Source organism: Grammomys surdaster, unplaced genomic scaffold (genome assembly GCF_004785775.1).
Source record: "Grammomys surdaster isolate TR1022 unplaced genomic scaffold, NIH_TR_1.0 125832, whole genome shotgun sequence".
Lineage (NCBI taxonomy): Eukaryota > Metazoa > Chordata > Mammalia > Rodentia > Muridae > Grammomys > Grammomys surdaster.
Window position 1 is genome coordinate 1,787,384 of NW_021620660.1, and position 26,167 is coordinate 1,813,550.

The 26,167-nt window shown below is 38.5% G+C and overlaps 1 protein-coding gene across 3 annotated transcripts in view; it reads right to left on the bottom strand.

The window, feature by feature from the left end:
* Positions 1-26,167, bottom strand: part of Abcg2 (ATP binding cassette subfamily G member 2 (Junior blood group)) — a 101,862-nt gene that overhangs the window by 25,672 nt on the left and 50,023 nt on the right. For all 3 annotated transcript variants that reach the window (XM_028789401.1, XM_028789399.1, XM_028789400.1), the window contains exons 2-6: positions 12,717-12,935; positions 4,586-4,645; positions 3,702-3,816; positions 3,001-3,153; positions 1,330-1,487 (exon numbers count right to left, since the gene is read on the bottom strand). In XM_028789401.1, the coding sequence (XP_028645234.1) occupies positions 1,330-1,487; positions 3,001-3,153; positions 3,702-3,816; positions 4,586-4,645; positions 12,717-12,916 (686 nt within the window). In that variant the 5' untranslated portion in view covers positions 12,917-12,935. The remainder of the gene's footprint in view (positions 1-1,329; positions 1,488-3,000; positions 3,154-3,701; positions 3,817-4,585; positions 4,646-12,716; positions 12,936-26,167) is intronic.

The following is a 26,167-nucleotide window of genomic DNA, read 5'->3' on the forward strand; positions in this document are numbered from 1 at the left end:
CTCTCTCTCTCTCTCTCTCTCTCTCTCTCTCTCTCTCTCTCTCTCCCCCTCTCTCTCTGTGTGGGGGGTGATGTTAGATGACGAAACTCAGTATAGAGAATGCAGCAAAATTTATGGAACCAACCTAGGTGTCAATATCAGAGAAATATGTAAACAAAGGATGACATATGATATAGCATTTACAGGAAAGTAGATTTAATGAGGGGAAAATCATGGTAAGTAAATTAAACCAGTCACATAAAGACAAATATCTACCGTCTTCTCTCATCTGGGTTCCTATATTTTATAGATACATAAAAATCATGCATGTATATATGACATAAAATTAGAAGTGAGACTGTCTAGGGGACAAAAAGGCACAGAAGTGGAACTGTAAACGGGGAGTGAGAGAGTATAGAGGGGTGTGCTCACCACACACTCTATTTGTGTGAAAATGTCCTTCTAGAACACAGTAGCATGGTACAATGAATATGTACAATGACATTTAAAGCTCAAAAGGAAGGAGAGACTGGAGTAAACAGACCCATGATGAACACTCAGTCAGAAACTGTAAGATCTGGAACGTAACAGGGAGGAACCTGGAGGAAGCAGAACTGTGTGAGGCCTGATCCTCAGAGCTAGGCTGAGAACTAGGGACATCAGAATGACCATGTGCTCTAAGTGTCCCCAGGGAAGACTCTCAGGCTCCACTTCCGTCCTTCAGAAGCAACATCTGCACATTTATCAGACTGCAGGTGCTAAGTCTGCACAATAGGGAAGATTTCTGCTGTTAAGCTACCTAGACTGTGGTGTTTTGTTATAACTGTATGGCTCCTATGTATAACTCTACAGTAACTGGGTTCTTGTGTCTATTTGATGTTCCAGACATATCAGGCATGTTCTGTCTTGGGGCCAGTGGCCATCCCCTCCAGGGAGATTCTGTTACAAGCTATAGCCAGGCCTCACTCTCTCATCCCCAGGTCTCTTGTCTATGCCCAAGATCCTCCATGACCCTCTTCCTATTTAAACCAGCCCCAGCCTGACCACAGCCATCAGTCTCTATATTCTTGTTAACCATTCTTAATATTTCTTCTTCCTCTTAACAAAGGAGGAGTAAATTAACCATTCTTAATATTTCTTCTTCCCCTTAACAAAGGAGGAGTAAATTAACCATTCTTAATATTTCTTCTTCCCCTTAACAAAGGAGGAATAAATTAACCATTCTTAATATTTCTTCTTCCCCTTAACAAAGGAGGAGTAAATTCTGTTGTTTACTCCTGCACAAAGAATACATCATGTCACATATAGTGACTCAACAGTAAATAAATGAAAATGTCTTGTAGCATTTACCGTTTCAGGAGCAAAAGGACAGCATTCGCTGTGCTCGAGTCCAAACCAGTTGTGGGTTCATCCAGGAAGAGGATGGAAGGGTCAGTGATCAGCTCCATTCCTATGCTTGTTCGTTTTCTTTCTCCTCCAGAGATACCACGGGTAAACTGAGTTCCAACCTAAAGCAAGTGTCATCTTTGTCAATAAGAGTGAACATGATTGCCATCATTTGGTAGACTGACCAAATGGTACAGCCCTGATTGTCTCCGGATGTCTCTTGTAAGCACACACTCCACCACCTGCCTCTTGTGGAGACGTTTTATTGTCTTCACTCTGAAGATCACTGGTTTATCAACAGCAAAATACCTGAGGGAAGGCAGTTTCTCTTTTATCAGATGAGTAAACTGAAGCTCTGGTTACATGAGGTCTGTGCTTTAACAGTCTGTTGTTATGCCTCAGAAGCCAGCCAACTTATTTTGTCTCTCACCAAGTCCGCTAGGCTTCAGGAATCCACTGTTCCTGCCTCCCCAGTATAAAGATTACAAACAAGCACCACCACAAGGGGCTGGCTTTACATGGGCACTGGGGACTGAAGTCCTTGAGCCTGCAAGCAGGTTAGCAACTGAGATACAGGTGATAAAGAGGAAAGAGAAGCATGCTGGCCATACTTTATTACCATCCAGCACCTAAACTCTGATATCTCTCCCAATGGTCCCTAAGTGGACTGAGATGAGGAGGGAGTAGAAAGTTCCCATTCTATCACACCATTTTAACTACTTTTCAATCTCCAAGTTGATGCTGTCTATGGAATCATTCAAGGTTATTTTTCACAACAAAGTAACAGTACATGAATGACTGCTAGCAAGTACCAGGAAAAGCAGTTTGGGTTCCCTACGATCGCTGTTATCCATGGCCTCTAAGGAATTAAATGTTTATGGGCAGGAGGACTGAACTACAGCCATTATATTTTCACCCGATGCTCAATGTTTGCTCAGTCAAAACTAGATAGATTGTTGATTTATACAGTTCACCCACAGTCTCAATGCCTCTTCTTGATCCTAATTAACATTCAAAAGGAGAAGCACCTTCTTTCTCTTTGTTACTCTCTTACTAACAAAGCCTGGTACTTAGGAGTCTGGAAACAAATGCTGACAGTAGGTAAGGAAGAAAGGAAAGGTAGAAGGAAAGGAGGAAAAATAAAAATGTTAAAGGAAAGATGACAGAAAAGTAACTTGAACACTGGACAAATTTTAAGTAAATCCTAATGTGACCAAATACAAATTTGGAAGACAAATCACAGCAAAATGTTGCATATAAAACACGGACCTTTGGATTCTTGTCTTTCTCACGTCACCACTTTTCCTCAAGAAGCAGCAGAGGATTTAGTGCAGATATATGCCAGGCTCTGACTAGAAGAGTGAGGGTTGGGAAGAGCATATAGGAAAAGCCATATGAAGAATACATTTCCCTGTTGGACCACTCTCCATTTCCAGGAATCAATCATTATTCACTTTTTGTTTGTTTGTCTGACCTTAATTTCTACCTATAATTTTTATAAATAGCCAGTTACTTTCTCATCATACAGAACAGCAGTTACTTTTAGCCACAGATATTATAGGAAACTTTTAGTTAAGGTTATATTGTCTACACAGAACCATTTCCCAGCTATAATACTATGAGGGGTTTTCATACCTTGGAATTGGCTACTTTTTCCAGACCTAACTCTTTAATGATCTTGTTAATCCGTTCATTTTTTTCATGATTTTTCATAGTCGTTGGAAGACGAAGAGCTGCTGAGAACTGTAAGTTTTCTCTCACTGTCAGGGTGCCCATCACAACGTCATCCTTAAAGCAAGGTAGCATTTTAGTGAGATATGGGAGTCTTTTCTACGACCATGACTTGAGTATATGTAGTTCAATTCATATACATAACACACCCAAGGTAAAATTCTGGCTACTAGTAAACCACAAGTTCTCTTTAAGTTGCAGTGACTGCACAGACAAACACTGGAAAGTTCAGTGGTATCATTTTTGATCACCTAGCCTTACACCCCAACAGGATATGTGTAAAGGACTACTACACATCTCAAGGCTGCCTGGTGGAAGGATCTGGGAAAGACATCTACAATGGGAAGAAAGAAAGTAAAGGATGAGTACTTTTTTTTTTTTTTTGGTGGAAATCATATAGCAGCCAAAATTGGTCCCACTGTCCCACAAGGGTCCTGGTACAGGTACACTGTCTCCCCTTAATGTCACTGCCAGTGTAGTGGAAGATTGTGAAAATCTAATGCAAATACACAGATTCGATGAGCATGTTATATATTCAATTGGAAGCAAACTTCACTCTAAGCAAATATACTTGCACAAATACTGCCAAATCTACTAATACTCACCTGAACCACATAACCTGAACTGCATTTGAAATTGGCAGGTTGAGGTGCCCCGTTTATCAAAACATCTCCAGATAATCCTCGTGGATCTTTCCTTGCCGCTAAGACATCTAGCAACCTGTTAAGGACACACGTTATGAGGATTTTTTTCCCCTTTAACACAGGTCATATGACTTAGCTGTTTTAAATGCAAACTCTGCTATTTGATACGTTTATAGTTTAAAAACACACGTACAGGCTGAGCATGATTGCAGACACCTTTCCTCTCAGCACTCAGGAGGCAGAGGAAAGAGGATCTATGAGAGTTCAAGGCCAACTTAGACTACTAAGGCCAGTGTGAGTTCAAGGCTAGCCAGGGCTACAAAGCTGAGATCCTATTTCAAAATCAAACAGGACGAAAAGAAAAAAAAAACAAAACAAGTTTACATGTTTTAAGTTCTCAGCTTCCTTTTCATTATGTGCTACAGCAAAACCCAAAATATAAAAGCAAGAAAACATTGGTTTAAATATTAAGACCTCCTCTTGGTCAACAGACCTTGGAGATCACAAGACAGTCAACACATTGTTTAACAAATACTAAAGACATCAGTTATACCTTCTCTAAATGCCTTCATTGTTTTAGCATTACTTCATCTTTTTTCCTCTGTACTAGTTAGTACATGACACGGCCTTCCACTATATACCAATCACTTCATCACATATTAGAGCTGACCTAATAAGTCATTCTGGTCCTTGGCACAAAATCATAAGATAGTTCAACCCCATTACTATCCACAATACCAAAGACCAGACCATATATATACTGCAAATAATGAGCTAACATCTGCTCATGTAAATGTGATGCTTAATGAACAGAAAACACTTATTCATCTGTATGTTATACTCACGAAGACTTGCCTCCGCCTGTGGGTCCCAGAATAGCATTAAGGCCAGGTTTCATGATCCCACTAGAAACAAAACCATATTGTTTTAATCCTACATTTTACATGAAGCTCTTTAAACTTACTGTCTACATTGAATACACTAATAAGGAAAGATGAAATGCAAATCCACACAGGTGAACCAAGAATCACCAATACTAGACATCTAATGTAAAGGCTATCAACCACAAGTACCTGTAAAAACCAGTTCATTCCTTCTTAATTCCTTTCATTTGTTACTGTTTTGTAATTTGCTTTTGAAACAACTTAATCTTTTGAAAATGGCATAGCAAACATTCCAGGTTCCTTGATGTTGAGTTGGGATACAACTCAGTAGTACAACCCATGCTTATCATGCATGAGGCCCTGGGCTTAGTCCCAGAAACAGCAACTGAAGGTCTTTTAAGTAAGAAAGATTAACATAAGATTCTTAAAATAACAGATTCCTAAAATAAGGGAGGGAAATTCTCAAAGGGTCTGCATTCCTCTTAACCAATATAAAGTGCATAACAGTTTTTGAGTTAAGCTAGTGATTAGTACCTTTAAACTGTTTTCATTTACAATCAATACTTGAAGATTACCAGTGGAAAATATTCTCATTACCAAAATATAATCAGATTAAAAAGTCAAGTATCTTAAATCAAAGTCTCCGTGTTAGGACAGAAGCATCACCAGTAGTTAACACTAAAGGAAAACACGTTAGGTAGGCAAGACAGCTCAGCTGGTAAAACACACGGCTATGCAAGTCTGAAAACCAGTGTGATCCACTAGAACCAGTAGAAGAAGAGAACTGATCCCAAAGTTGTCCTCTGACCTACATATGTGTGCCCTGGGAAACACAGTCTTGGAAGAAGGTCGCCTTCCCTTCCAACTGTTTAATGACTTACAGACAGGCAACACACAGCCATTCATTTCAACCAACTAAATGGCTACTTAAATTGAGTATGAACAATCGTAGCAATGTTGACTGTGATGATATCTAACAAAGTATGGATTTTATCCTAACAGTGACAAGTGGGGTTGCTAAAGAAACTAAACAAGAGAAAGGAGAACTAAGGGCAAGTCCATTACAGCTGCACAGGTATGGTGAAGAGAGGCCTGCATTGTCCCATACCATACCCTTTGTCCTGTTCAGCCTCGAGAACTGTTAAGTAGGTTGAGATGTATTCCACGGAACACAGGAACTATTCCCTGCACTTAAATCCAAGAGAAATTCATCATTTATTGCCTGATACATGATGAATCACAATTATATGAGGGCTGGTGGGGATTAAGGTGAAATTTATCTTTTACGTTGCTTGTTAACTGATGTACCTGTCTGTAAAATACCAGACAAATATAACATGCCACTAAGCCTCAATCAAGTTGCAATACAGAAAAATCTTACTCTTTTACTGTGTTAGCCCTCCCACATACTGTCCAACATACAGACACAGAGATGCCAGGGTAAATTTTCAGTGTGTATATACTTATACCTCTTGATATATCATCTGTATTAATAGCTACCTAGCAACTATTTCTAAAATGAACAGAACCTTTATTCAGTAAGGATTCATTGCCATGAAACTATTTCAGTTTTTAAAAATACCTACTTATATGAAGACTAAGACACCCAGAATGATTTAAGCAGAAATGACATGGTAGGGTGGTTTAATACGTCTTTGGGGTTGGCTTGAATTTACAACAAATCTACCATTAAAGAAAACAACAGAGCTGGATTCCAAGAGTTCTAACCTGAGGCAGGGTTAATTCCAACTCTACTTACTCATCATTGTTTGATGTGTGTTATGGACACAGAGACCCTCTTGATCCATTCCATCTTAGGAGATGGAATAAGCTAAGAAAACAAGCAGATAGACAAATGAAAAAATAAAGTCTGGGTCCTCCTGGATCAGCACACTATAGCTGGTCACCTATTTCCTGTTTCCGTCAATAGTGCGATTTGAATGGAACTATGTTTTCAGAGTACAAGACTGCTATATGGCTAATAAAGCTGAAAATTTATGATATCTGCTTTTACAGAAAGTATTTGCTGATGACCTCTGTTCCACTCTGTGACCTACAGTTTCCTAACTACTCCACCCTACCCTTTACCCTTCTGTCATCACTCTCCAGCCATTTCCTACTCTGTTTATTGCTTTACAGCCTTTGCATGTGTGATTAACCCTCCAGTAAGAACTGTGACACAGAGACTTTGCTCACTTTTCTGAATGCATAAAATTAAATCTTGCAGGAGACGGTCATTTTTATTATGTTATAGTGGACAACAGCCAATACTTCTATCCTATTTTGCTTATAGACAGTTTTGAAGGAGGGCCATTTCCCCCCACACAGATACTGAGAAACACAAACACACTTCCTCAATCCTGATACCCATTCCTCAAATTCACAGAAAGCTGTTTCAGGTCTATCTTTTCATCCTCTGTCACAGCAGAAATTAACACAGTGAAAGTACACCAGTTTCTGAATTCCTAAGTGAAATATAGTCTCTGAGAACAGAAAAAAAATATCTATGTAACATCAATAACCTAGGAGGCATTCAAAACTTATTGAATAGAGGAACCTACATTTGTATTATTGAGACTTTTGTCTGAAGATTGTTCCTAACACTATAACCCAGGCTAAAACTCACTATGTAACTCTGACTTGTCTTCAATGCACATAAATCTTCCTGCCTCAGCCTCTGGCCTCCTGACTGCTGAGATCACATGCTGGGACTTCTTTAAAAATAAAAAAAAAAAAAACTTTTTACTTAAAACAAAACAAAAACAAAGCAAAACAAGCCAGAGATTAAGATAATCTTATTGACAAATGTCATCTTTATGTCATAATGTACCACTTAAAACTAAGTTCTATTAATAAAATAAGAACTTAGTGACTATAAGTATGTCTCCAGAAAATTTAGTTTTATATTCTCATTTGTGATCTCTTATTCAAATAATGTATTAATCCTTTCTATTAGGGGTATGTGGTAGGCACATCTGTAAGCCCAGAACTTGGGACACAAAAATAGGAAGATAAGGAATTTAAGCCATCTTTGCTTTAATGATACATTTGAGGTTAATTTGAGAGTCATTAAAACTTTTTTCAAAAAGCCAAAAAACAGCATTAATGATAATAACAACTTCTGAGCACTTCTATTAGACTTCTTCTTCTCTCCCCACCTCAGTAGGAAAACTACATAAGTCCTACCCAGCCACCACCACCACCCAAGAACAGGACCTTCACAGACAGTGGGCAACAGAGAAGAGACAGCCACAAGCTAGACAGATCATTACTTATCTATATTGCTGCTGCTGCTGCTGCTGCTGCTGCTACTACTACTGCTGAAGGAACAAAAACGTTGAGCTGATAGGCAAGTACATTAAGAATGAAGACTGGAGATGAATCTTAGTAGTAGAATACTTGTCTTCTATGTCCATGGCCCATGGTATGTTCTTGGGGAATTAATCCCCAAGATACAAGGGCTAGAGGGACGGGAATGATAGGCAGGCTTAATACATCTTGAAGGGAAAAAATGCAAATTCAGAACAGATATAAAGCATTAGATTATAATTGATACATTAATGAGGAATTATGTGTTATCTATATACAGACAGCTACAGAAAATCACAGCTAGGAAACTTGCAGTGCGCATGGGAGTAGACATCCACTGACTGCCCCTTCACCAGAGCTTTACCCAGGACTAACTTCTATCATTCCACCCAACAAGATCTGTATGCATCTGAACATGAGAGATTTTTTCAAAAAACAAGTATGTGTATGTCTATGTGTGTCTATGTATGCATACATGTATTACTTAGCTCTTCTGATTCAGAAAGCAGAGGCAATTAGACTGTGACAGCAATGCAAACCCTAAGTATCCGGATCCTGGTTGTAAAAACCATCTTCTACAAAAATGAACATCAGCTGAGTACAAGGCACAGGCAGGGTTAGTAAGCAGTGATTCTGGAACTTCTTCCTATACCAAAGAAATACTAAAAACAAGGAATAAACCAAAGTCACAAAGAAGCTAGAAATTACCCTGCAACCAAATTGAGAACAAAAGGAGCACTGACACTATAGAGCCAGTGCATTACTGCTGAAGGCCAGTGAGGAAAACAGAGATCCAGGAGTATATACAGTTGCGTTAGTTACTCTTCTGTTGCTGTGATATAATACCATGAGCAAAAGCAACTTAAGAGTCTATTTGGCTTATGGTTCCAGAGGGCAAGATGTCCACAGCAGCTGTGAAGGCACGGCAGCAGAATCCAGAAACTGAGAGCTCCCATCTCCACTGTTCTTAGCAAACAGACCGTGAGAACTGAGGTAAGGCTATAAACCCTCACAGCCAGCCCAAAGGTCCCATAACCTCTCCAAACAGTGCTACCAACTGGGGACTGAGTGTTCTGATTTAAGAGCCTATGGAGGATGTTTCTCATTCACAACAGTAACTGAAAGAGGAGATGACACAGCTTTTCCCAAGTGAAATGCAAACTATGAGATGATATCCATAGAAAAGAAGCCTTTGGCAGCTCTCACTGTGGTAGCTGGACCCAGACGGGGTCATCTCCGAGTCTGCAACTCACAAGTTTATGTTTACTGAGGAATAGGGTTTTGGAAGAATGTCAGGAGACCCTTCCACATAGTACCAATCAGGTACAAAGAACCAAAATCTTAACATTCTGGTACAGCTAAATAGACAATAACATCACCAAGTAATTAATTTTAATATCACAAGTGGATGAAACAGCATGGTGGATGAAACAGAGAAACATAGGCTGAGGATAATCAAACCACAGGATGTGGCAGTCAGTCAACTGTGAGAAATCTTCAGAGGCACGACTGACTAGGTCATGAGGCTACTATCCTTCCCCCTGCCTGCTGCCAGTCACCCAAGTGACTGCATGAGAAGGTCCTCTTTCTAGACCACTTGCACTAGAGGAACTGGGGATACAAGAGTGCCAAGTAGATAGCCTAGTTTTACAAGGATCCCCCAAACCACTAGTGACAGTGATGCATTAACAGGAAGACTAGGTGGGGTGTCACGTTCCTACAAGTTTAACTCTGAAGTTCTTTCAAATACGTTTCTTAACAGTCTTCCCAAGAATATAATGAATTCCCCTGCTGCCCCAACATGTACTGGGATGGCCATTTCTTCAGCACAGAGGAAGGAAAAATCACTTGTTGAGTGTTGAATATGGAGACAAAGGAAGTGTAGGAGAAAGATCATACAACAGAGAGGAAAACCTTCGGCATTCTCATGAACAGATTTTGTCTGGTTTTCTTCTCACAAAGGAAAAGAAGAAACAAAGATTCAATGAAAAATTGATTCTCATCAGGTTTTGAAAAATATAATCACTGTTCTGAATGGTGATGCTATTATTAAGCACAAATAAAAAAAATAAAGTGACGAAAGCAACCCTTCCTGCACCATAGAGACTCTACTTATTTGAAGCCAGCAGACAGGAAAAAGATTAGAAAGCCTGCAAGCAAAAAAAAAAAAAAAAAAGAATGACCTTTTAAGTCATGACCATTTCAGGTCTTGAAGCCCAAACTAGACATAGTAAGCATGAGTACGAATCCTAGCTGCTTCTGTAATTGTAAAGAGAAAGAGAAAACACGATTGGTTATTTATCACGCTAGGCAATATGCATGCCATTCTACCATGCTAATGGCAGAGTGTGGGGCTGTGGAGCTGGAGCACAAGACACTCAACACACTCAGCCATTTCCTTTACTGGTCTGAGAAGAATCACAAGGGTCTGGCAGCGTGGATTAGTGGGAGGACACCTGTCAGGCATGCACAAAGCTCTAGGCTTCACCCTCGACATTATTCATACACATACATAACACGCATACACCCATGCAGAGTACCAGTTCACAGTGTGCATACACCCATGCAGAGTACCAGTTCACAGTGTGCACCGTAAATCCATCCAAACAGTCCCTATTCAAATCACATCACCTTTCTCTTTCTTTTTTTAACTTTATTAAAATACTGAGTTTATCGCACATGTATATTTTTGCCTCCCTACCATTTCCACATCTGACCACCACTATTACTACATCCTATCATAACGTCCCGTACATAAAACCAAGGGTGGGGTTCCATCCTTGAAAACTAAACAGGTATTTTAGACAACACACCCTTGGCAATTGAACCTGGACAACATTTATCAAGCACAGTAGGGAAAAGACACTTCCCTCACTTTGCATTATAAAAAGGACAGCCAGATATCAACTATTACAGAAATGAAGTAAGACAGAATATTTCAAACTCTTTAAACCATTTTCTTAACGAGACTTCCTCCACTGCCAGAGATCTTGAATAGCCTCCTGGTCAGTCATCTGGAAACAATTCTTCACATAATTAATAAACTTGGCCTCAACTTTGGGACGAGAATCACCTTTTTCTATACTTGCTTCCATTTTTGCCTTAACGTCTTCTACAGAACTAGGTCCTTTTGGTGTTTTAGGATTTTTTTCCTGTTTTTTGAAGGACTCTTGACCCATTGATCTCAGTGTTGATGAGGTTAAGTCTTTTCCATTTTGGTTTGATTTCTGTGCATTTTTAGCTGGGGTATCTCATACAGATTTCTTCACTGGAACCCTTTCTTCAGTTTCCTCTTCTTCAAAATCATCATCATCATCATCATCATCATCATCATCATCATTGTCCTCATCATCTTCATGAAGTTTTACTTTTTTCTATGGAGCCTTGTTACCACACTCAGGAGCAGATTGCTTTCCAGACATTCCTCAGGCCAACCTAGTCTTGGAACCTCATCATTTTTCTTCTACCTACATCCAAAAATTCTCTCCTATATCCTACCATCTTCCTGCTCTCTAGAGGAGGTAGGCTGCTATTAACAGAGAGAAAATAGAGCTCCATATAAAACATCAAGAAAACAGAAGTATATGATTCCACATAGGCCTGTAGTTACAAGGGGTCAAATCACTCTTATAACTGCTCTCCAGCTAGAAGACAGAAAAGAGGATGGGCTGTCTGAACAAACGCAAATTCATTTATCACTCAAGTGTAGACTCAATTCTCTAGAAACCACATAAGGATGAAAAGCTTAATGTCAACCGAGAGGCCAGTAGCGACAGGTCCTGTAGACACAGTCAGCTAATCTCCACTCTAGCTCCTCTTCTACCTCCACATTCTGATTATACACTCATCCCCTGATGAAAAAACAAATGCAACCCATTACTAAGAGCTTTTGAAACAGAACTGGCTACACGAAGTCGGAACACAAAATTCTCATCACTTTGGGCTTCGATTCTATAACGTCAGTGAAATGAGAGTTCCTTAAATGTTAATATTTTCTACCTTGTTTTTGTTTTGTTGTTGTTTTGTTTCTGTTTTGTTGGAGACAAAGTCTCATGTAGTGCAGGATGGTTTTGAGCTTCTGATCCTCCTGCCTCCATCTCCCAAGTGCTGGGATTACAAACTTCCTGGCACGTGGTTTTCTGTGGTTCTGGGAACTGAATTCAGAGCTCTGTGTATGCTAAGCAAGCACTCTACAAACTGAACCATATTACATGTCTTCATTATGGAGGGAAAGTACTAAGTAAATCCTTAAAGACTGCAATCTGCTTACCACAAATAGACCATTTATTAAAACAGGTGCATTTCAAAAACCAAAGAACTTTCAAATTATACTGCATTTCTACCTTCTTTCTACCAGAATATACAGATAAAGAGTACACACATATTAAAAAGTGTATCAGCAGGTCTTCTATTTCAAAGACTGGAAAACTAAATCTGAGGTTACGATTACATCTTTACAATCAACATACCAAAAACTGCAGTCAGACCTCCACCTCTAAAACATAAGATTCGCCAGTCTTAAAAAAATGATATAGTAAAACATTCAATTTCTCAAAAATATAAGACCACTTTTAAGTTTTGACAGTTCCTTTGGAAGTAAAATATATGCCTAACAAGAGATCAAATAACTTAGGTCCTAGTTTAGACAAAAGAAATGAAAGGATGTGTCTATATACATATGTACAAAGACATGAAGTATCCACAGCAACTTGTTGTGAATAGAAATTCTTTTAAGGTCCCTGTAGATCAATAAAGGAATCTTTTCAAGAGTCCATACACTTACTTGATATCTGATAGTATTTCTTTCTCAACTGTTTTCCGGACTAGAAACCCACTCTTCACTTTCACTCGATAGGTGATGTGGTGAAAACTCAGCACATCTCCTTCAGTGAGCGTCCTCATGGAGCTGGAGTTCATTCCAGGAAGGCCATTGTTGTTTCTCTGTGACATCGGTACTAACACGTGGTCATTACTCAAAGACATCTTTAGGATTTATGCCTTTCTGCAAAGGGACAAACAGCAGTCAATTAATAGTATGAATAAACAAGAACACCACAGACACCAGCACTTTTATTCTGTGAACCTAGCCTGGAACGGCTGAGTCATCTCTCCAGCTGAAGCTAATAGAACTTTTAAAACAAGACCTCTCTGTTAATCTGTAGATTCCTTTCAAATGGACATTCCTCTCACATCACTGGGTGAGAAGTACCTTAGATCAGGTAGCATGGAACAGACATCACTCTGAGTGTCTCTGCTCCCATTGGCTTTCAAATGCCTAAGAAATAGGACCTTAATTATATGCAAAGTACTAAAACTAATCAAGCAGAAAAAGGATGGGTAACTTTTTATCTTGTCTAGCTTTAAGCCTTATAAAACTTAAATTCATAATACATGATTGTTTGATCTTAGAGTTTGTACACTGTTATTAGCAATAGTCACAGTGGGCTTAGCTCAGTGTCCAGTACAGGAGGGTTCTCTCATTGCCAGACTTTGTACCTCCAGTTATTCTGCCCCTTCAAGAAGATAAACTCCCAAACTGCCTCCAGTGAAAAAACCATAGTGGGGAAACATATTTAAATTCTAGGATAACTTAAAGTGTGGAAACTATTAATTACATCAAATGAGTAATTAAACAATTCTGGACTTTACAGTAAAAACTGAGAATTAAGTTTGCAGTTCAAGTTTATAATGCTTCACAAGGTACACTATAAAAAAGCCCCTTAGAAATCAGATTAGTCTGAGACCGTAAATTACCTGAGCTTATGAAATAGGCTTAACATGTTACATTCAATAACCTTAGTTTCCATGTTTAAAAGACACCCATCCACGAAGAACTTTCTATTTTTCGTGAATTTTGTTTCAGGTGTGGTATGTGAAATTTATCTTTGCAGACATGAGAAAGTGCTCAGGGGACAAGCACTCTCCTTTCTAGAATTTTAGTTCCTTCAAAAATTATGCAGGAAATATCTAGGAATAAATTTCTAAGATTATGAAGAGTGTCACCATCAAGGAAAGAGAACCTCCAGATTTAAGGAGAACGTCATTAGAAGCAGGGTGGGGGAACAGGATTAAAATAATCCCTCACGCATGTAACTGAGATCTGGGAGGGGAAGGGAGGGGAAACAGTAGAATCAATATTTTTAAAAAATGTTTGGCAGTATTCTCCCAAACAGATAAATCTCAAGTCTCAGAATGAAGTTCCAAAAACAACAAGCAGGACAAATACAGAGGAATCCAAACGTGGGCCAGGCAAAAAACACACATTTCTGAATAATGTTTTTATATCCCAAATACAGCATTTATTACTAATCATTTTTTAAAATGGAGTAATAAAATATACAGTAGTGACTAGCCAAAGTTTATCCCAAAGCATTTGAAAAAAGGCACAAGTGATATAGAAACTATACAATACTCTAAATATTTTGTTGTATCTCTGTACATCTTCAGAAACCAAGCTATGTCAACGCAAACACACCAATCAAGTATTCTCCTACCAACCTCATGGTGGCTACTTTCTATCCTTCCAAAACACTGTAAGAGTCAAGAACGTATCACTTGACTTAAACTGGTTATTGGCTCAAGACAAAAATGAGATTTTTTTAGTAAAATATTCACTAATAAAAGGCTACAACTGCAACCAAAGGTTAAAAGAACCAAAGAAGCATTAGCAGATGGTGATCTGGAATTGATATAGCAGTAACAATGTTAACCATGTGTAAGGTTGGCTGTGTTCCCAGTACTGAGCTGCATCTGTATCCTTACTGCTGAGCAGCTGCTTACTTCCTAAGTAGATTCTACAACCTCCCTCACAGGCTCAGGGACTTCCTGACTCAAGAGTTACAATGCAGAGGAGTAGACAGGAACACTACTTAGCAGGAGTGAGGAAGACTCAGAAGAAGGGAAAGAGAATGGAATAAATTCCAGAGCTCTCATATGGAAAAACACATTACCCTATGTTGAAACTAAAAAGTACAATAAGGATCAAAAAAAAAAAAGTATGAAACCTTAATACCATACCACAGCAATTTCCCTCTAGTTAAATGAAATGATTCCCACAAGTGCCCACCACCCTCACATTCTCAGTAACCTTTCCTTATGGTGGCCTCCTTCCTGCTGTGTGTACAGTTCATTAGACTACACCACGCCCCCCTTTGTTTTTAACATAAAGGAAAACAACTCAGACCATATCCAGACTTCACTGTGACAAAAATGTAACATCCTACCTTGTTGTTTTCTGGTTTCTAGAGGACTTCTAATTAAATGGAGTTTTCTCATTTTCTGTATCCCAGGCCCTTTGTAAACACTGTAAATCGTCAGATTAAAATAGACTTCCAAAGAACTTCACCACTCACCTGCACCCAGCTTCCTCAATTATCTCTTAATATTGCTTTCTAATCAGAGAGCAAAACTGGCTTTATATAGGATGAAAAGCACACCTAAGTAGAGCAATACACAGATCAATTCTGTCCTCAGACAAACAGACCTGCCCATGTCTACGGTCTGTGATAGCAGCCACACGGATCAAGAGTACAGAGTTAGACACGTACAGCTAATCTCCACTTCACAGTCACAGAGCTTCTGATTAAGTCACTAAACTACTTACTGACATGAATGCATAGATAATAGTACTGGCGAGGAGTTAGAGGCTCAAAATCACAAATGGAAAAGAAAAAAACACATAAACCATGGTTTTTAACTTCAAAAATCATTTCTTACGTTTAAAATGCCTTCAGTTGTTAAATGTTTTTCATGTGTCTATCATCTGACACATCCACCTTAAAGCATCCAGTACTGAAAACACTCAGGCTGCTTATTAATTAGGTTTGTAATTAGTCCACTGACACAGTTCTAGGCCTTCTCACCATGGTAGGCATGATCTAAGGACAAGACAGATAAAGAGAGACCCTTATAATGGAAGATATATGTCCTAGTTAGTTAGTTTCATGTCAACTTAACACAAGCTAGAGTTATTTTGGAAAAGGGAATCTCAATTGAAAAAAAAAATCCCCCACCAGAAAGGTCAGTGGGGAAACCTGTGGGACATTTTCTTTCTTGACTGATGATATGTAAGAGCCCAGCTCACTGTGGATGATGCTGTCTCTGGGTAGGTAGGTGGTCTTGTGTTAGAAAAGAAAGAAAACTGAGCAAGCTCCACAGATGCTGCTTCAGTCCCTGCCTCCAAGTTCCTACCCTGGATTCCCTCAGTGAGTGATGTATTTCTAAGCTTTAAAGTAAAATTAATCTCAACGTTGCTTTTGGTCATGGTATTTTATCACAGCAATAACTGCTGCTGTTGTCTCCAAAGAGCACACTGACTATTGCATGGTGAACGTTGAGAGAAGCTTAGGAATTAAGTGTAGAATGGACAGTTCGTGTGGAAAACAGGGCAGGCCAGCTTGTAAGGGGGGATGCAGATGAGCATTACAGAAAGGACCTTGGGTTCTAGAGCTACAACCGAGCTTTTGTTAAAACCACCTAAGCACCAAGACTCTCCCAGATGACTAACTGCCTTCCCCTCTTTGAGTCTTCCTTGAGATTTCCTTTTTTCTTTAAGATTTTAAAATACTTTACATGTCACTCTGTGTGTCTATATTTTGTGTGCAGGTGCCCAAGGAGGCAAGAAGGCAGCATTGGATCCTTTGGAGATGGAGTTAAAGGTGGTTGTAAGCTGGCCAAAATGGGTGCCAGGAACCAAACTCAGGTCCTTCCCGGCCTGGGAAGATGCTTCAGTGAGTAAATACACTTACCCCCAAGCTTGACAATCTGATTTCAATCCCAGCATCCCAAATGGCAAAAGGAAAGAATCAACTACTACAAGTTGTCCTCCTCCTCCACAGGTATACTGTGGTACACACACACAAACACACACACACACACACACACACACACACACACACGGAGAGAGGGGGTACATGCAGACACAATAAAATAAATAATTGCAAAAATAGGCAAATATATAAAAAACAAAATGAGAACTGGGCATGATTCAGTGAGTAAAGTGCTTGCTGTTAAATCAGGAAGACCAGAGTTCAATCCCCACCAGCTCCGTAAACATGTCAGGGATGCCTGTAATCTCAGCGGTAGAGAGCTGGAGACAGGAAGATCCCTACAGACTCCAGATCAGACAGTCTAGCCAAATCAGCAAACTCCAAGTCCTGTGAAAAGACTCTGTCTCAAAACATAAGAAAGCTGAGCAAGATCCAGCATCAACTTTTGACTTCCACACATGTGCCTGCTTGTGTGTAGGTACACATATGAACATGAAAACATACAAAACAACAAACAAAAGACACAATTAGCAAAATAAAAAGGTTTATTATTTGTGGATATCTTCTTCTGTATATGAATCTCAGCCCCATATATATAGCCCTGGAACTAAATTGGGGAGGGGCGGAAATATCATAAAATTTGCTAACAGTAAAAGGTATCTGAATAAACGACCAAAAATAAATTCAGATTTAAAGTCAAACTCATAATGAAACTGTTTTTCCTGGCAGAGCTCACCCACGTCTCATCAGATAATATGCCCTTCCACTGTATAAACCACCATAAAACAGCAATAAATGCTGCCTGAATACCTTGGCTTATATTTGACTACTATATGTTATGAACTAGAAAAAAAAGTACAATTTTACTGAACAATATTTTCTACTCTTCAAGAAACGTCAAGGTGAGCTGAGCTGGAGAGATGGACAAGTTAAGAGCACCTGTCACTCTTCCAGAAGATGCGGGTTTGATTCCCAGCACTAACAAAGCAGGAATCAAAATTATAACTCCAGTTCATAAATTATAACTCCAGTTCCGGGGGATCTAACAGTCTTCCAGTATCTTGAGGCAACAAATACACACCTGTGGTATGAAAACACCCATACACAAAATATAAAAGTAAACATATCAAAGAAGGAAGAGGAAGGCTGGGCAGTGGTGGCGCACACCTTTAATCACAGCACTTGGGAGGCAGAGGCAGGCGGATTTCTGAGTCGAGGCCAGCCTGGTCTACAGAGTGAGTTCCAGGACAGCCAGGACTACACAGAGAAACCCTGTCTCAAAAAAACAAAACCAATCAACCAAACAAACAAACAAACAAAAAGGAGGAGGAAGATAAGGATGTGGAGGAGAAAAAAAGAGATGGAGACGAAAAAGAAGGAGATGGAGTTAGAGGTGGAGGAAGAGAAGAAGAAGCAGCAGCAGAATGGTTTCATTACAGAAAATGAAGCCATAATATTTTCCTATTATTCTTCATAAGTATATAATTAATATATCTTCTGTTAATTATATCTAGTGTTAATATATCATGTGTTAAAATGTTTGAGTTTTAAAATGTTGGTTGAGGTGATGACTTGATCTTCATTAAAAGAAACCATTACCTGAATTCTGGCTTGAGGTCAGAAGAGGATTTACTGAGTTTCTGAAATAGACACAAACAATCTACTGCTAGTTTGTATGCATCAATGTAAAGTGGTATTCCCAGTACTAAGAATTATAAAATCAAAATACTGATCATCTCACATAATATTTAATTCATGTAAAGATAACCAATACACCCATCCCATTTCATGTGCAAATTTGCTTTTGACTTTAATAAATAATAAATCCAATATACACCAAAGAATTGTTCTAAAACAGATTTATCTTTACCTGTTTGCAACAGCACCAATATCAAAGGGATCTCATTTCCCCGAATTTTGACAGTGTTTCTTTTCTTGGTACAGGCCATTCCGCCTAGGGTAAAATGAAATCTAAAAGTACTATTATCTTGCATTTCCCCAATTGCAAAGGATGTTGAACACTGTTACAGATATTTCTGGGTCATTTTTCTTTTTCCTTTTGAAAACTCTCTCATCCATAATCTGTTTTTAATTGGGTTGCTTGATTCTTTGTTTTTGAAGTCCTTTACATATTCTCGACTTTAATTATTTGTCAGATATATAGTTGACAAAACTATTCTTTCTACACTAGGATTCTATTTCACTCAATTGACTGCTTCTTTTGCTGTACAAAAGCTTCTTAAGTTTTATAGGGTCCTATTTGTCAACTGTTGGCCTGAATTCCTGAGCAAATGGAATCTTACTCAGAAAGTCCTTTCCTGGACCTATATCTTGAGGGTATTGCCTGTCTTTCAGGTTTCACAGTAAAATCTTTGATTCACCTGGAGCTGATTTTGTGTATGGTAACAGATATTAGCTTACCTTCATTCTTCTACATGTGGCCAACCTGTTTTCCAACACTATTTGTTGAAGACACTGTCTTTTCTATAGCATGTATTGTCTGTATCTCTAAGACCTAAGGTTCAAGGATCATGCCAAATACTGGGATGGATGGACTGTAAGAGCCAGAGAACCAGAACACCTGCTGTGAGATAGTGTCTCTAGGAGACACTCTAAGAGAGGCCAGATGGTTGAGGATTTCTCCCTCGCTGGGTTCAAAGGAAGAGTCTGGGCTTCCAGTCACAAGTTTGGGAAGCTGAGGGGAGGAGTGCTAAGGCAGACGAGAGATGTCTTACCATTAAGTCTTCCTCAAAACTATCTGTAACTGACAAACACCTACATAAATATAAACTCCCTTTATAAACGAAAACTTACATTAAAAAATATACATTTATACTCTTTATGTGGGAAAAAATTTGAGTTTTACCACTGTTCAGGGACTTATCACGGACTTAAATTCAATCCAAACACCACAGGAGCTATATTTTGGTCTGGTGCTTTCTGGCAGCCTTTGCAACAGATCCAGTTTTAATAAATAGATCACACAAATAAGAGCTGTTTTGAATTGAATTATCAATGAAATATCAATGAAATGATAATCATTATCAATTAATTTGGGATTTTTTAAATTTGGGGTTAAAGTTTTATACCTGTAGCTAGAACAATTGCAGAGACCACAGGAGAAATGTCTGTCTTTGGCTTCCCATCCTAAATCTTCTCTCTTCTAAGTAGTCTCGCCTTCCTCACTACCCCAGTCAAGCATTCTTCCAATTTATTAATCTGTGAACAAGGACGTTTTCCTTCATTCCTACTTTGGGTGCGTGCTCCTTCCAGTTAGAAATTCTGACCAACTTGGACTGTCTACTATTCTCAATGAAATGCCTTGGCAGACACTCAGCAGAGATAAAACAGATTGTCAAATGGGTTAGAGTTCCCAGGAGAGGAAGGCATAGACACATTTACGGGGAGTTAAGTCCTGAGGCCAGAGTAAAGAGGATTATAATTCTGAGCTAAAGACACTCTAATTCCCCCAAACCCTTATTTGCTTGCAGGTATAGAATGCAAAAAGCAGTCTTCTCATAAATCCATTAATTAAATCCAGAGACTTAATGGGGTGGGAGGGTCAGTGCAATTATAAACACTGTCACAGAACTACCACATCTTCCATCTACTGTCCTAGAAAGATATATCGTTACATTCATGTGCAGTACTGTGGACCTGTGCACATGCATAAGCACTCATGTGGAGACCAGAGAACAACTTGTAGGAGTCAGTCTCTCCTTCCACCTCGTGGGGCCTGAGGATTGAACGCAGGTTGTCAGACATAGGACAAGTGGCTTTACATACTGAGTCATCATAGAGGCCCAAGACCTGATTACACTAAAGCAGTTTGTTTTCTCAGAAATGACCCTCCCCATCTGCTCATTTTAAGATGAAGATGGTGAACGGGAAGAGTGGAACATAGGTCTGCAGTCCTAGTACTCAGCAGGCTGAGGCAGGAGGATCTCAGGAATTCAAGGTTAGGCAATGGTAAGACCCTGTCTCAAATGGTAGGTAAATAAATAGGCCTCAATTGGTTCTTCTCAAATCAGTTCACATGTCTCCAAATATTCAACCTGAGAAGAAGAGGTTCTCCTCTTCTACACCATAGGCAATGACTGAATCCTGATGCTGTATCTTATCCTAAGATCAGGAAGCACCAGCTACAGGAACACACTGGCCAAAGCTCAAAACTAGCAACAGGGAGCCAACAAATTATATAAAAAATGACTTAACAAAAACCTGGTTCCTGCTGTGTAAAAAAAGTCCACAAAGAAGTGTTTAATTTATTTTTATCTCTGCAGCTAAACACAACAGCATCAGTTTAAAGATTACCTGTGAACCAGACCTGAGAGGAGAAGTGGACACGGCCCCCATCCCTAACCCAGCAGCCGTCTCTTATGTGTGTCTATATGTGTTTATTGACCTTTTTCTTTGGCTCTGGTTCTTCTGTTTGTTTTGTCCTATTCTGGTTTGTTTTCATATTATCTAATTTTATTTTATTACTATTTAGTATTCTTTAGATGCCTGTTTGTATCCTAATGAGAGAGATAATAAAGGTTGTGGATTTGGGTAGGAATTGTGTGAGGGGAAACTATAATCAGAATATATTGTATTTTTAAATAACTATTTTCAATTAAAAAAATTGCCTGTGCTACTTTCTACTTCCTTCAGAAACCATCAGGAGATAGACCATAAGGGAGCTTCAAGCACTGTCCACCGGACACATTTACCTGAGCATACGTAGCATTTGAAACAGACAATGTGACTGAGAAATTCAGGCTTCCTTAATTTTAGCTCAATTTCTACATATGATACTGAACAAGATAATACAAGTTTACACTACTTCTGGTTTTAGGATATATATTTATTATTGAATTATTTCTAAACAATTTTATAAAGCCTTAAGATTTTTCTATATCTTATATCATATAAATTCATTCCTGAGTTTCTAAATAGTACAAAACAGGGCCAGTGAACCACTCAGTGGGTAACTGCTGCCTGATAACCTAAGTTTAATTCCTAGAACCCACAAAGTTGAAGGAAGAACCAACTCCAACTTGTCTTTTGACCTCTCCACGCTCATGGTAACACACACAGATGTTTAAAAAGTTTTAAAATAAATAGTATTATATTTCTCTCAACAGTATCAAGTGCTTAAATAAGTAAACATCAACCAGGTAACTGCCACATACTTCTTGCTGAAAATAATGAATCTGTAACATGAGCACAGTTGGTAGAGCCTAAAGAAAATTCTAATGTTTTTGTAACTGTCTTCTATTTGCTAAAGTCAATCTTCTTCCTCACACAAAACAAATGAGATGAGTCACAAAGAATTAGACCCGAACTCTAAAGAGAAATTATAAAACTTTACGAAAAGCCACATTTATTACTGAAGTGAGTTTCATACTATTTTGTTCAGCATTCCAAATATGGATATGAGGCAAAAAAAAAAAGATCAAGTTAAATAGCTATAATCCCTCAAGACAACCCGAAAAACACTCCTTACAAGTCTACAAGGTCACAAATTACAAATACAAAGATTTGAGTTACAGCACTAACTACCTAGCCCAGGTCCCAGAGCAAGAACGTACTCTAGCTAAGTTCTTTATCTTCAGCTATCTCTTGTTATGTATCTGTAAATGCAAGACTCGTACCCGCACTTGCATTTCCTTTAGATTACACTGCAAGCCTACAATTCCTAGAAGTCAGGCACATCAGTTAAATACACTTACCACCAAGCCATAGGCCTTGAGTTCATTCCCTGGAGACACACATGCACGCACACATACATACAAACACACAAAATAAATACTAGATTTACTAAAGTTTCAATAAAAAAACCACAAATCCTACAAGTTATAATTGTAAGTTAGACATGGTGGCTCATAGGAGTTCAAGGCCAGCCATCAGTTACATAGAGAATCTGAAGTTACCATGGGCTACATGGGACTTTATCTCACAAATAACAAGAAAAACAGGCTGTGGCACACCTATAGTGCCAGCAATTGAAAGGTAGAAGGAAGAGGATCAGTAGTTCAAGACCATTCTCTATTACTTAGTTAGTTCATAGCCAGCATGTGTTACAGGAGACATTGTCTCAAAATGACAAAAATTAATCAAAAATGTAAGTTATAATTCATGAAAATTGAATCTGGTAGCAGATTAAAGCTATTTAAAAAGAAGGGACCTAACAATGTCTAGATTGGATCCTTTGGATCTCCTCTTACTCTATACTCAATGATCCCTATAAATAAAAGAAAATGTGCCACAGGTATTAAAATCACTAGCCATCATGGTAAGGACGAGATTCTAAAACTTGACTAGAAACATCATAGTGGTTATTACTAAACTACAAATAAAATTTAGAAAGGGAATAAACACAAATGAAGAAACTTAGCTACCATAGTTTGAAGACAAGTCCTAAACAATACGATCTAAGAACTCGAACCCTAATTCTGGCTGGCATCATGGAAACATGAGCATCAGTGAATGGGGAGAAATCACAGAATCTTAGGTCCTGAGAGCCAAAGCAAGAACCAGGGTACCAGGAAAATGAGGTTGAATTTCTCAATTAGAATTTTACAGGAAACTGCATACCATACCGTCTATAACCTAGTCCTTTCTCATGAGTCTAAAAAGTGTATAACACATGTATACTACATTAAGGTAAATATTCCTGTTCAATTCCAGTTTATAATTAAATAAACATAATCACAATCAGATGTCAATAAGTGTAAACAGAAAGCCAGAAGTCAACAGCAGCGCTGTTTCTCAAAATTACTGCGAGACTTAAAGTATTTTATATCATGTGGGTGTTCCACAAAAAAATCATATTAGAACCCATAATTATAGGAGAAGAAACCTCTATTCCATGGATACATCATCTCAAATCCAATAATGCATTATGTGTGTTGGGGGTGGGAAGTTGCAGGAGTCCCTGCAAGACTCCCAACTGGCAGGAAAATGATCAGGGTGAGGTTGATAAAACTCAGGTCAACATGAATTTAGCAGGTCTTGGATTAAGCGTCTTAAGGCTCACCAATCCTTACAGATTTAAACACAGTAAACCTTTGGAGGAAAGTTTCAACATGACAATTATCACAACAAAGCTCTAGGCATGGCTACATCAAAATTCCCTTGCAAAGTGCATCTCTTTAGCAAAGCACCTGTGATCTTTACAATAAGAATGAGTTCTACTAACTGATAAACCGTGTTCAGGGTAAAGGCCTAGGGAGGAAGGATTCATAATAAGCAGACAGACTGAGAGGATTGCTCAGGATACTGGGGGATTTGGATGAAGGCTGGCCTTCAGAGAATAGCAAAAGATCACCAGGTAGACAACATCCACTCCAGCCTTTGGGGTAAACAGGTGTCATTTCCTTCCTTAGAAGAAAGGATCCTCCCTGTTTAACAATTCTGGTTTCTGGTGTTTTCTGTAAGCTGTGCCCTCTACAATGTATCACTGTGGTCTCTGTCACTGCTAACAGGAACAGAATAAATATTTATTTGAAATTTTAACTTATTTCACCATTATAAATTTAACCAAATCAAAAGTTAAAAAACATAGAGGGAGAATGCCTCAAATTCTGGGCATATTATATTATGTCCTGATCTTTAAAAAGAAAAAAAAAAGCACAGGAAACAGAAATATTGCTAAGGATTTTTATTTTGAGAAGGAAGAGGCAAGCTTGAAGACTTGCCCAAAGATAACACTAAAGAGGAAAAGCTTCACAATTGACATAAGGACACTGAAAATCTCAAAGAGTCTCCGCACAACTTCCTTTCATATACACTGTTATTTGTCAGTATACATCTTGATGAAGCTACTAAGATAATAAAATATTTCTGGCTCCTTACCAGAGCCTAATAGACAGAAACTAATAATATGTGGGGTGTTCATTTTATAATACTTATTAGGTCAATATTTGATTTAAAAACTTCAGCTCCTAAATCTTGCCAAATTTGTCTGTCTCATAAAAAGAGGTCCAAACTTGGACTTTACTCAGGCTTTATCTAATGTAAGAAGTTGAACGTAGTAGTAGTCTGGGTGGAGGTCACATGTATTGGGAGAGTGCCTACTAGCACGTATAGATGCACAGGCCCCGGACTCTATTCACATACAAGAGAGACTCAGAGAATAACTGGTCCCCAAAACAAGCTTAATTCTCAGTATCATTCTAAACAAACATAACCAGAGTGTTAGGTTTGATACATGACAATGAACCTATAAATGTTTGTGCTACTAGAAGAAGGAAACACTTCAGAAAATGATGGTAGTGGTGAATACATAAAAATAGCACAGCATCAAACTTTGTGTCAAAAGCTGGGAAATCTGAGCATCAAATCAAATACAGATAACACTGGATTAAGAACCATGTAACAAAATAAAATTACATGAGTCAGTACTGACACAAATAGTTAAATAAGTAAAGGAAAGGTACAGCTAATTGCACCTTAGAGGAAAAAAAAAAAGATTAGAAGTTCAAGAGTCAGACTCCTTTAAAATATGTCACTAAAACAATTATAATAAAGTGCAACATGCTCCCCAAATGAGGTTCAAAATCACGAAGCAGAAGTGTGAGCAGAAACAGACTACACAGAGTTCAAGTGTGTCTCCTAAGACCCACCTTATTGACAAAGGGAAAAGTGAAATCCTTCATAAAGGTGATTAAGATTCGTAAGAACATGTATCAGCCTCTTCTACCCTGGTATACTGGGAGGAAGCACTTAGACAGGTACTTCATCTTCCTGATACTGTTTCCCTAAAACAGACTGTCAATCTAGTCATGGGAACATATCAAAAACAAAGGAGACGAACTGCACACATTAATGAACTGATATCTTCTTTAATATTAAGATCATAAATAAAATAAGGCTTCTTTTTATATATATTGGACTAAACTAAATATATAGTAATCAACTATTATGTGGCAAATTTAGATGAATCCTAGATAAAGACAATGGAAAGACAAAAGAGAGAGAGAGAGAGAGATCGCATGTGTAATACTCCAGCACTGCACTAACGTTAGGTATCAGCTCTGTTAGCTGTGTTAGTTACGCCAGGGACTAGACCGCTGTATTGTTTACTTGCAGCTTCAAAATTAAGACAAATAAGAAAATAAACATTTTTCAATGTTTATATTGAAAGTATGATCATTGATCATGAAGATCTTCTAAATTCAAATCTGTGTTAACTCAGTCAAGGCTACATCATTGCGATGTACTATTTTATAAAACAGTAATATTAAAATGTTTCTTGAAAGTCCTACGTTTATGATGAGCAGAAGCTGAGATGAAGTCAGCTGTGAGCCCCTCCTATAACCCAAGCTTCAGGGCATACCCTGGACCAGCGAGGTAGAGAAAAACCTGGCATCTGTTGCACCTTTTCACACTTAGAAAGAATGAAGGAAACACTGGCAATTGGTTTTTGTTGGAAACTCAAGCCACTTGAATAAACTCTCGTAAAGCGGTAAGTGTTTATGAC